Raw genomic sequence first — 12,449 nt, forward strand, 5'->3', positions numbered from 1 at the left:
TAACACTATGATGTCCAGAACTTAGAAAGTTGTGGATTAGCATTCTTCATAGAAAAAATAGTTTCTATTGAAACTGAAAGCTATTGCTGTAAGATTGTGTAAATCTATAAAGTATAGAATTAACATTAGGTCTTGCTTCCAGGGCAGGTCAATACCAAAACTAACCATTTTGAAAAATTTGGCAGAATCCACCTGACCTGGCACCCAGAAACAAGATGGAATTGTCAGTGTTGGTGGTAGATTTTGCCTATGGTATTTTTATTGTCATTGCCAAATTCCTTCTTAAAAAATAAGGAAAATGTTTAGATTATAATATATAAAATGTTTTGATAGATAAGGAAGATTCTAAAAAATTGTGTATGAAACAATAGTTTTTAACCACAATTTGCTGAAAATTCTGTCTAATATTCCAGATCTGAACTGTATTTGCATAGTATCATATCTCTCATAATTTATTATTTTTTTTTTTTCAGAATTATATTAAAGAAAATTTGTAGGGAAAGTCTTGCTAAGTTTGCTTAAAACTACTTAAAAATGCAGTTAGATAGTTGGGGTGCCCCTATTTCCATAAAATCATCACAAGATCCAGAAGAAGAAGAACTGGGCATTGGTACTAGTGAAGCTTTTCTTGAAGGAGCTGACAAACACAGAGTTAAAAATGTGGGCCCCAAGAAGCATAAGCAATCAGCTTTTCAGGTAAAATCTTATATTAATTATCTAAACTCTAACATATCTACTTTCATGTTGCAAGTGTATTGTTAGAGCTTCAAGTTGCCAAGACTAAAAAATTTAATTTTATATTAAAATTTTGTAGCTGCAAATTTATGTATGTGATAAATTTAAAATCTTCCTAATTGATCATGCAGTTTTATTTATTAATAGGTGTGAAAAAATTATTCTATTTGTAATCTTGCAGATCAAAACAAAAGTGTTGAAAATAAGTTTCTATATATATTTTAAAATATTGGGTAAAGCAAACAAAAGTAAAAGAAATGCAAGAACAAAGATGCAAAGGAAATCAGAGAGGTTATAAGAACTGCAAAATCCCTAAGTCTATATAGTCCCAGTCTCTATAAAAAATGTGCAGCAATAAAGGGTAACGTAAGACACCCGTTAAAAAAGTATATATAAATTACTAGGCCCCCCAACTTGTTCTATAGTTATTCCAGACCTATTATAATGCAATGAAATGAAAAAAGTGACCTTGGCTAGTCCTAGGTATTTCCTTCACATCTGAGTACATTTTGCATTTTTTCTACTTATGTTGGTATAATAAATTCTTGGATGCTTTTTTCTGCCCTTTGTGTCACATCATTGCTAGAGAAATATACTTCACAGAGAATTTTTGTAATTTTTATGTTAGCCAAACCCAAACTATAACTTTAACATAAATTTCAATTTTTCAAAGTAAAGTATAATAATATACATTTTAAAATTATTTTCTAAAGACAACACTTCCAAAGAATCCAGTATCTCCAATCTTACAGATGTACAATGAATTTCTCATTTAATTTTTGAATATTAAAAAAAATTAATGTTTCAATTTTTTTAATTATATAAATTTTTCTAATATATAATTTTTTAAAATTATTTATTCTATTAATTGATTCATGCATTGCCTCTGATTTCACACAAGTGTGCAAAATTTCAGATCAATTAGACAGGTAAAAGTGTGTCAAATATCAGTTATAAGATTTGTAGCTGACAAAATTATTTTTAAAATTTTTTAATATTGAAAATTTTTTTCTTTTTAAAATCGTTTATTTTGACATTTGATTCATGCATTGTCTCCAGTTTTACACAAGTGTGCAAAATTTCAGATCGATAGGATAAGTAGAAGTGTATTAAATTTTGATTACAAGATTTGTAGCAGACAGACAAACAGACAAACAAACAGACATGAAGTGAAGTTAAAGAGAAGTGTTGTAAAAGGAACCCACATTAGTCTTGAAAAAAAAAACAATTTTTATTATAAATATATTTAGTATGTATATTGAGACTATAACTTCAGGTTTGACATTATTTTTGGCATAAATACACACATAAGTCCATGAAAACAGTTTTAAAAATACCGTATTAGTCATTACCTACTAAAAGCCTAGTCATGTGTGTGTAATATCCATACACTTTTGTCTGCTTTGCCATGTAACCAATTGATAATGTAAGTCATTAAATAGACTGAGAAATACATTTAGCTTGTATATAAATGTATTGATAAAATAAATGGTTTGAGTATAAGAAAAATGTTCTCTGTCATAACCATATAGGTACAATAACTTCTTCACTATGTGCCTTTAATGCATGAATTGCAAAAAAGTTTGTAGAATGTCGGAAGTAAATTTATTTAAGAATTGGTCTTATTTTCTAGCATAGGTACAGAAATTTATGTTCTTAGTTTATCTATGCATGTCCCTCAATGAAAGGCTTGGATGGATTGAACATCATTTTAGTTATGCTGTTGAACTAAGTAGGCATATGGGTGAAGGAATTCAAAGAAATCAAAGTGATATTGATATGCTTTAAGTTATTTTAAATTATGCATATACCCTAATAAATCTTGTAGTGTATTTTAACCTATTAACCAAATTTATCTATTTACAGGCCTTGGGTTTCTCACAAGCTGTATGTGATGGCATCAGAAAAACTGGTTACCGTTGTCCCACTCCTATTCAACGAGCTGTAAGTTTTTTCACCTGACATCAAAATCTGGCCATTTTTCCTAATTGTTCAGAATTATATATTGAGGTTGTTTTGCTTAATTCTATGTATTTGCTATCATATTGGTTGACAAGACAAAGGTATTCATTCAAATTATTGCTGTGAATATTTGAGGAGGACGCCCAAATGGCAAATGCTGGAGTTTTTTATCTTTAGGGAGTTGGATGATCATGCAAGTAATATGTCAAGTTGTACAATATTTGTGTTACTAATGTTGAGGTAGCATCTTGAATAATGGTGATCATTCATCATAAAATCGGCCATTTTTTCATATACATTTTATTAGTTATACCAAGAGTCTATAGTATAATTGTACTGCTGCATCTAAAATGGCTGCCTCAGCAACAGTAGAGTCCAAACTTACTGCAGTAGCAGCTATATAGTGCAAGGTCAGGTGTGAGTTGCTATTAGTCAGGGAGTCAGTTGTGTCCTGCCAGCCCTATAGTGAGGTTCTAATTAAACTCACTCTTAACTAATTAGATTTTTGTAATCATATAAAATGGATTGCTTTGTATATATATCCATGTATATCAATGTTTTTGCATTTTAAAACTTATTTCAATTTCAGTTTGTATGATGCTACACTATTCTTGTATTTTAATTGGCTTATGTATAACTTCAGGCCATTCCAGCCATACTGGGTGGTCAAGATGTCTTTGCCATGGCACGAACTGGGTCGGGAAAAACAGCGTGCTTCTTGCTGCCCATGTTCGAGGCTCTGAAGGCTCATTCGGCTCGTTCAGGTGCTCGAGCTCTCATCCTGGTGCCTACGAGGGAGCTTGCTGTTCAAGTGAGTCCATTGATATTGCCAACAATTCCTGATATCAATCAATATTTATAAGTTGCCTGGTAAATATTTCAACCTATTGATAATTTTCATTGATTCTACAGTCATTTCTTAATGCTTATGTGTCCACATACTACTGGGTCTGATTCTGCCTTTTAACTTGCTGCATTGAAGTCATGAATTTAGTGTAACCACCAACAAGATTATTGGTTTCATATATATTATGTTATGATGGTGCCATGAATTCCTGACCCCTCTATTGAATATATATATATGATTCATAGATTTAGCTACAAATTTTACCTTTCAGAGGTCTTTTTTTCTTTGTAACTGCCCAATGCGTTTTTGCTTTCCAATTAGGAATTTTTGCCAGGTAGACCTCATCAAAACTAACGGTAAGACTGTGCAGAGACCTGTTTATATGTGCGTTGCGTTGTCTGGTTCTTTTGCTGTTTACTTTTCTCTTTTAGGTATTTATTTCTGGAGTGGAATGCTAGTGCATACTGCAGTAGCAGGCTGCTTTAGAAAAAAAAACTTGGGCCACTTGCTGGTGATGAATAGTTTTAAAAAATGTATGATGATGGAGAAATTCTACTTAATTACAGGGTTGGTGATTTTTTTGATTTAAAAAAAAATAAAAAAAATCAAAAATCAATGATTTTTTTGATTTTTTCATGATTTTTTTGATTTATTTGATTTTTTTGATTTTTTCAACTTTTTTGTCTTTTTTGAAGTGTTTTTTTTTTATGTTGCAATTAGCCTACTAACAATAACAGTATATGGATCATAATTGATGGCTAAAAAGGGCACTTATTGCCTTCAATAATGGCCAACAGGCCAAGGTGGTGTTTACCACTTAGGGATTTTTGGGTAAACAATTATTGATAAGTCTATTCATTAGCTTTGTAACGTTTTGTATGGAGCAAGGTAATGAGCTAAATATTGACCATTTAACTGGCTCCAATATACAAAAAAACTTCAGGAATGCAGATCTTCTAAACATTGAAGAGTCACATAACAGATAGGAAGCTGATAGGACAGTGCACAGCACTATCAATAGATCTACTAGTTTTATGTCCTATAAATCTACCAAACTCTACCCTCTATAGTCTATACACACTGACTAGTAGTGACTGAGTGACTGACTGCAGTGTTCCCATTTAATTCAGACCAATAAACCAATACTAAACATAAACTGAACGATAACCAAACAAACCTCATACGTCTTGAAACGAGACTAATGTTATGAGAAAAGCTAACACTGTTTGAAAAGGAACCTAATACACACTAAAGGCAACAAGTTTATATACCAATTTGTCATTCATAGTACATTTATACTAAACCATGAATAACAATACCTCAATATAAATTAAAGACTGCCACTCAATATATTTAAATATATGAAAAAATCAAAAAAATCAAATAAATCAAAAATATAAAAAAAATCGTGATTTTTTTATATTTTTGTATTTTTATATTTTTATTTATTTTATATTGTATTTTTTATATTTTTAGATTTAATCATTTTGATTTAATCATTGCCAACCCTGCTTAATTATCATGTTGATAAATATTTCTATTCTACATTGTGATCTAGTTTGCATTTTAGTACTAGAAGATGTTGTGTTTAAATAAAATGAAACAAGAATTATGGTTAACTAAAACAGTAAATTCTTCCTCTTCTGAATCTTTTGTTTAGACCCTGAAATTTGCCGTAAATCTTGGTAAATTCACGGGCTTGCACTGCGTGCTGGTGGTGGGTGGAGAGAGCATGGACCAGCAGTTTAATGCCTTGCACCAGCAGCCTGACATAATCATCGCTACTCCTGGACGGTAAGAGTTACATCATCACAATATCTCTGTAGTGACTTTCATTGAGAGTGTAACTGTATTTATTTTCTGATGCTGTATTTATATTTAGGTTTTGTGTGAAACAATGAAGTTTTTTATTACTACTCAGTATGAGTGTCACATTTCTTATTTTAACTCGCATTGAAATATGGACAAATTGAACAGGAATTAAACATTTTGAGTTCGGTTTACAATTGAAATATTTATTATTTTAATACAAATGATAGGCAATTACTTGGCTGCATTGCTCCTGCTCCCTAAGTCAGTTTTTTTTGAGAATGTAATGGCAAGAATTCATTCAATTATGTTTTTAATAATAAGAATAATGTAGTTGTCTGTTAATTTAAACTCGTGTGCATTTAGATTGGATTGAGAGCTTCACACTTCTTATCCCGAAGTATGTTGACTCGACAAGTTTAATTTTGAGGGGCAGATTCACTCAGTAATTCATTTTCAGTCTGATGCATGTGTGTGTGGAGATGGAGCTACGCTTGGATAACGTGCAGTACGTCGTGTTTGACGAGGCTGACCGTCTTTTCGAGATGGGCTTCAGAGAGCAGCTTGAAGAAATCTTAGCACGCCTCGCGGTCAACCGCCAGACTCTTCTGTTCTCTGCCACGCTCCCCAAAATGCTGGCCGAATTCGCTAAGGCTGGTCTCAACAATCCGGCCATGATCAGGTATGAGTTAGTTACTCAATGCGCTTTGTTTTCTGCTTAAATCCTGATAATTTGGCTACTAAGTTCTCCTGCAGCCAACGAATGGTAGGTATTGCGTATGGATTTTCAAAGGCAAAATATGCAGAATCTCTGAGATTTTCTCATACTGCGATATGGATTAGGAAAACGACTGTATTTTAATGTTGAGTGTATTTTTTGTTTTGAATAAATGCTCGCTAGTTGTAGTCATTTAATTTAATTCACAACATCGATAATGATCAGGAATTTGTGTATCTCATTCATTTCAGACTGGACAAAGATGACAAACTATCCGAAGCTCTGCAAGTCGCGTATTTCAGCGTCCAGAACAACTCTAAGCTGCACTTGTTGCTCTTTATCCTGCAACATGTCATCAAATTCAACGAGCAAGTCATCATATTTGCAGCCACACAGTTTCAAGTGCAGTTTTTGGAGCAAGCTTTGGAGAAGTGCAATTTTCCCAGTGCATATCTCTTCTCAGACATGGACCCCACATCTCGTAAAATTAATGCTGCTAAATTCCAAACAAAAACGGTTAATATATTGATAGCCACAGATATTGCTGGTCGCGGTATTGATATTCCAAGCCTTGATTATGTTATCAATTACGATTTTCCCCCAAATGCTAAAACTTTTATCCATCGCGTTGGTAGGGCTGCAAGAGCCGGCAAAAGCGGCGTGGCTTTGAGTTTTGTAGCCGTTGAAGAGGAGCCTTTTTTGTGGGACTTGAGCAGGTTTTTGGGACGTTCGGTTCTCTTCAGTCCAAAAATTGAAACTGGCGCAAAAAATCCAGTACCTTTAGACATGAATCCTCAAAATTTGGTCCAAAATACTAGCTGTGCACCCGAAAAAAATGATGAGAAAACCAAACCTTCAGTCGAATGGAATTTCCATTTTGGCAAGGTCCCGCAAGAAATAATCAGTGAAGAATGTGATATGGTGGCCAAGTTGGAGGAAGATACTGAGTTGATGTACCTCAAGCGGAAGAGTGACAACGCCTACCAAATGTACAGGAGGAACTGTCCTAAACCTACTCGTGAAGCGCTTAAAGAGATGAAGCTTTCCAGGCAAATTATTTCTATGGGTGACCATCCTTTACTTGTTAAGAGTTTCCAGAAAAATTTCTACTTTACTACTTGCAACTTGGATGAAAATCTACTGCAGCAACGTAAAAAGTTGATGGAAGAGCTCAAGAACGTCAAGCCTAAAAAAGTGAGTCAAGAATGCTGATTTTGTAAATATATTTTAAAAAATCGTTGCTAAACTCAAATAAATATAAGTACAAAGGATGGCATTTCAATGTTATACTGAGAACATGAGTGTTTATTGTATATTTTGTTATTTCAGACCATTTTCGAAATTGGAGTCACGGGCATGCGTGACAGGGCCAAAGTAATGAAGAAGAAACGTGAGCGTGACGACGAGTACATCGAGAAATACCAGGCCAAGCTTGATGAAAAGCGCGCAAAATACGATGCGATGCAAGAGGTGAGGGACAAATCTTATTAGTATATAAATAAGCTGGCAAAATAAGATGCAATGAAAAAGATGAGGTACAAAATACAAATCTTATTATTAAATCAGTAAGCGGGCAAATTACGATGCGATGCAAGAGGTGAGGGACAAATCTAATTATTAAATCAGTAAGCGGGCAAACTATCCCGTAGTAAACCAATGATGGATGTGAGGTACAAATCTGTCCATTAAATCATTGCGCGCGAAAAAGATGTATGGTGGTCCACAAACATGCAGTGGTGTGTTAGTTACGATAATCATATTTTTTAACAAAAAATGTAACGACCCTGTTGCGCAGTGCGAAGCGCGGCTGCAAAAGAAGGAACATGGTTGCTAATTTTGTTCCATTTATTTTCATTGAGTATCCATTGCAATATGTGTAGTGTTCTTTCTTCAAACCTAATAAATTACTTACGATATAATTCTAAAGAATCTAGACATAATTATACTTGTTATTGTTTGAAAATTAATATGCTGAATCATTTTGCAGTTCAAGAACAAGCCCGTTGACTTGCCGATGGTCGCTGACGATGACATCCAGTACGAGTTCCCCCAAACTCTGAACACTCAAGATGCCATGCAGATCGTCGTTGAAAAGTTCGATGCAGAACGAAGGGAAAAAGAAGAACGGGACGAGCTTCGCGGTAAGAAGATTAGCAAAAGGCAGAGGAGGAAAGAGAAAGCCGCGGCTGGCAACAGCATCGGCAAGAAGCAGGAAGCAGCTGGCACTGGAAATTTCTTCATTCCCTACGCGCCTTCTGATGCTCATGAAGATAAAGGGTGAGATCGCAGTCTGTATTTGACAGTGATTTGGTAGTGTTGGGTTAATATCCGTGCACATCTTGACATAAGCTGAAAAAAGTTCTTTGACTGCAAATAAGAGATAAATTATGATCGATTACGGGATAACAAATTTATTTCTCGTTGCTCGTGTAATTCGAAAGGGAATAATATTGAATTGAATAATATTTGGTTGAATATTAGATTATGTGTGTCAAGTGTGTTGTTTGCTACGGCACCGAGTAAATCAACCAACAAGAATATTTTTACTATTTAATATTTTTACTAGGAACGAACAAATGGTCTCCAGAGATAAATTCGTGGTTATTAAAAAATCTCATTTGCAGGTACCGAGTGAATGAATCTACAAGTTTTGCGTCGGAGAGCCTGAATGCTGAGATGGACACCATGGAGGACAATTACCTGGGCATGGCCAGGCTGAAGACCGTCAAGCGGTGGGACGTCAAGAAGAATAAATTTGTTGGACCCAAGGCCACAGAAAAAAAGATCCGCACCGAGTGTGGAACGTGAGTTCTGAGACGGCGATAAACTTTTTCGTTTCTCCATGAGAGATGAACGTTTGAAAATTTTTTAGCTACAAAGAATTGATGCAGGAAGTTTTAATTAATGCAGTTGTTGGTCGAGCTACATCTCCTATTGTGGATTGTGCATATAGACGCGGTTGGTAATTGGATGAATTTTCAGTTAAGAATTAAAATAATGGACGCTCTATGGACAGCTGTGTAAGCGAGAAGAATCTGTCTCAACCTATTCGCTATCGACCATAAATAGTGGTTATTTCACTGAATACTTTTCTTCTACAGAACGATCAGAAGCTCGTACAAGACCGACCGCTACAGCATGTGGTTGAAACGCAACCGTTTGGATGAAGATCAACTGCAGGCAGCAGGAGGTGCAGACTTCGATTTGGACAAGAAACCTGACGGCAAACGAGAACTTTTCAAGGGTGAGTTCACCAAGAAACCTAAAGACTTGAGGTCGCTGTGTCTGGCCGAGTGTAGTGAAATGCTATATTAAATGATATGATGTTATTTTTCATTGCCTTATTTTTCTATATTTATTGAGAGTTTCATCCATGTGTTAATCTCGTCGTCTATTTTCTTCTATTACAAAGTTAATCTCTTTGACCGTCTCTACTGCCTTATATTAAGCTATGTATGTGTGCAGTCATCTCAACGAAGTCGGAGAGCAAGATCCACCCGCTGCTTCAAGCTCAACATAAGAAGGGGCTAGAGACAGGCATGCCTATCAAGGAGGAGGTCCGCAACGAACAACAGATCGCCAAGGAACGTAAACTGCAGAAGCGCTACCAGAGTGACCGGGACCGCGGTAAAGCTATGAAGAAAATTCGTGGTAAGCTTCTGGGCAACCAAGCGCGCAAGAGGAAGGTGCCCAAGAAGAAACACGTCTGAGATACTGAGTCGACCTGGGCTAATCAGATATCATTCACAACATGCGTGCACGTGCTGGAAATAAAATTTACCCAGAATTTTTATTTTATTTACCATTGTATGGATGTAATCTCTTTGATTTGCTTCGAATTATATTGATCTTTTTCCAGGAAAGGAAACTAACGTGAGTTCTGGGACGGCGATAAACTTCATCGTTTCTCTATGAGAGTTGAAGGGTTGCAATTCCTTTGCTTCAATTTCTTCTTCTTTGCAATTTATTTGCTTATTTAAAAAGTATTTCTGGGCGATGGTTCCAATTTTTTGTTTGTTTGTCAAGTTTGGTTATGTCATTGTATTTCTATCTTTATAAAAAAACTTCATCAATAAATATTATTATTAGACATCCAAGCACAGATATTTGCTGCGTATTCGTGACGGTTCATCTCGATTTTCAATAATATCTGCCTCGAATTGATCCCCTGAATATCTGTGTGGGTAACAATGTGAGAAAATATGTATTTAAAATCGGAAATGAAGTTACCCGTCTGAACTCCCAGATGATCTGGTGGGTTTTCAGTACGACTGATTCCATCAATAAAATAGGAATTGATTGAAATATTTTCTTCCCGCGATACTAATAGAACTTATGATCATCTTCATCTCTGTAGCCTTGATTTTCTGAGACGGTTTTCTTTCTCATCTCGTAACGGACGAGAAGCGGTCTTTGACGTAAAGAAAACAAAAAGCGAACTAACCAACAATTGCAATATTTGTGTAAAGTTGAAGTGCACTGGGCATTTTCGTTTTATGTCGTGGCTCATTTCACAGCTGTACATTTATTATTATATTGGTTAAAAGAATTCTCTGAAGAGAAATCACAAAATTTTGGGCCCTTTTTAAATATAAAAGTAATAATATAACCTTACATCTATTAGCAGGCCACACTTCAGTACTGAGATTATTTAATTTTTTTTAACCATTTGGATTCGGTGCCTAGTGAGACTAATCTGCATCTCAATAGCGGGAGAAATTTATTGTGTAACTAATCCCTTGACAAAATTGGCGTACAAAAGTATTCTGAAGTTGAAACTTTGTGATCACGCCTTTATTCTTCAACAGTTCCGAGTGCCGATGCAAAACCGAAGTATTTATTACAATATTTCATAAAAATAATTTCGTTTATTTATTTATGACCACTGAATCTTCCCGCAACATAACCGCACGCATGTCGTGTTCAATAGTGAACAGGGGTAATAAGTTCGTTAATGAACACTGAGATCACGGCAGTGTTATTCAAATAATTAGACATCATAAACGCTTGAACAAATTTAAACAGGATATAAACAGTTCTGCGCCAATTTGTAAATATCGAATGGATATTTTTCGAAGAGTAAGCGCAAAAGTTGTGGCATTTAAACCTAACTTTCAATTAAAAAAAATAACCAATTAACTTTTCTAATTAAGAAAGAAATAATGGTGGACAGGACAAGAAGAGTCCGGCAGTGTCAAATCACCCAGAATCCCTGCGGCTAATTATGCCCCGGCGGCAACGCAGCCGTGCACCATCAATTTTGTGCACCAATAATCCCTGAATCGAACGCCTTGGATCTCTCCGGATATCCACCAATCAGCCGTGCACCACTCGGCTTTGTCCTCCTCCGGCCTTGACCACCACCTGCCGTGCATCACCAGGCCGCGGATCGAATCTGACTTCTGGGCATCGTTAAATTACGTAATTTTACGTTCACCGCATCTGAGGTTAGGTTTCAGATAGCATAGTTCTGTTCCAAAATTTATCGTCCTTCGAAAAGTTGCCGTTCGACCGAGGGCTGGTTCGACCCACGGCCTAGTTACGGACGGCTTGAAGTGTTGAAGGCTACGTTCCGGAAGGCAGGAAGCATGATGGTCCATTACATCCAGGGCAGTGGTGGTCTTCGGCAGGCGACCCTGCCCCGGCTACTACTCCCGGATATCCCCCTGCTGGATCTCCCGGATATCCGGCTCTTCCGGGAAACCTACCGGCTCTTACGGGACAGCTACCTGGAGGGCATTACATATTAAGCCCTGCCTATTGCATATTACGCCCTGCCCCATATACCGGCTATGAATCCGGCATTTCAACCGGCTTGGCTTTTCCGGGACTTCCGGCCCTTTAACCGGCTATGTGAGAACGGGGCATTATGCCCCGTTCTCACATAGCCGGTTAAAGAGCTGGAAGTCCCGGAAAAGCCAAGCCGGTTGAAATGAGAACGGGGCATTATGCAGAGCTGTGGGTGTCCGGGGAGGCATGAGCTGAGGATGGAATATTCTTTCCTTCTATTAGCGATAACATTCCTCTTAACTTATGTTAATGTTTTTCTTTATATATTCACCGCATTAGCTAACTCAGCTTTACTGGAATGACAGTAATTTCATTTCATGTGATTTGATCGTAAAGCGTTATAATTATTTTACGAATAAGTGTCGCAAAATTTATGAAATTAAAGCTTGCTTGACCTTCTGAAAACTGCGTTTCATCGTTCCGAACAGATGAAGAGTAATTACCGGCTTGCGAACAATTGGTAATTTAATAAATTGTATTCGTTGCTACGCATTTTCCGGGTTAGATTATTAGATAAGTCCCAGAGCGTCTGTACTTCCAACAGTCCCAGCGTGCCATCTCCTTGTCGGTCTATCCATCCATCCCAGA

The 12,449-nt window shown here is 36.2% G+C and overlaps 1 protein-coding gene across 1 annotated transcript; it reads left to right on the top strand.

Annotated features, from left to right (window-relative positions):
- Positions 1-468: 468 nt before the first annotated feature.
- On the top strand, positions 469-9,858 carry LOC108679403 (ATP-dependent RNA helicase DDX54). The gene is made up of 11 exons (XM_018168019.2): positions 469-696; positions 2,602-2,679; positions 3,341-3,508; positions 5,205-5,338; positions 5,814-6,035; positions 6,323-7,265; positions 7,401-7,541; positions 8,059-8,348; positions 8,696-8,875; positions 9,173-9,315; positions 9,537-9,858. The coding sequence occupies exons 1-11, from the start codon at positions 535-537 to the stop codon at positions 9,779-9,781; spliced, it is 2,706 nt and encodes a 901-aa protein (XP_018023508.1). The 5' UTR covers positions 469-534; the 3' UTR covers positions 9,782-9,858.
- The last annotated feature ends 2,591 nt before the right edge of the window (positions 9,859-12,449 follow it).

The sequence above is a fragment of the Hyalella azteca genome, unplaced genomic scaffold, assembly GCF_000764305.2.
Source record: "Hyalella azteca isolate HAZT.00-mixed unplaced genomic scaffold, Hazt_2.0.2 contig5139, whole genome shotgun sequence".
NCBI lineage: Eukaryota > Metazoa > Arthropoda > Malacostraca > Amphipoda > Hyalellidae > Hyalella > Hyalella azteca.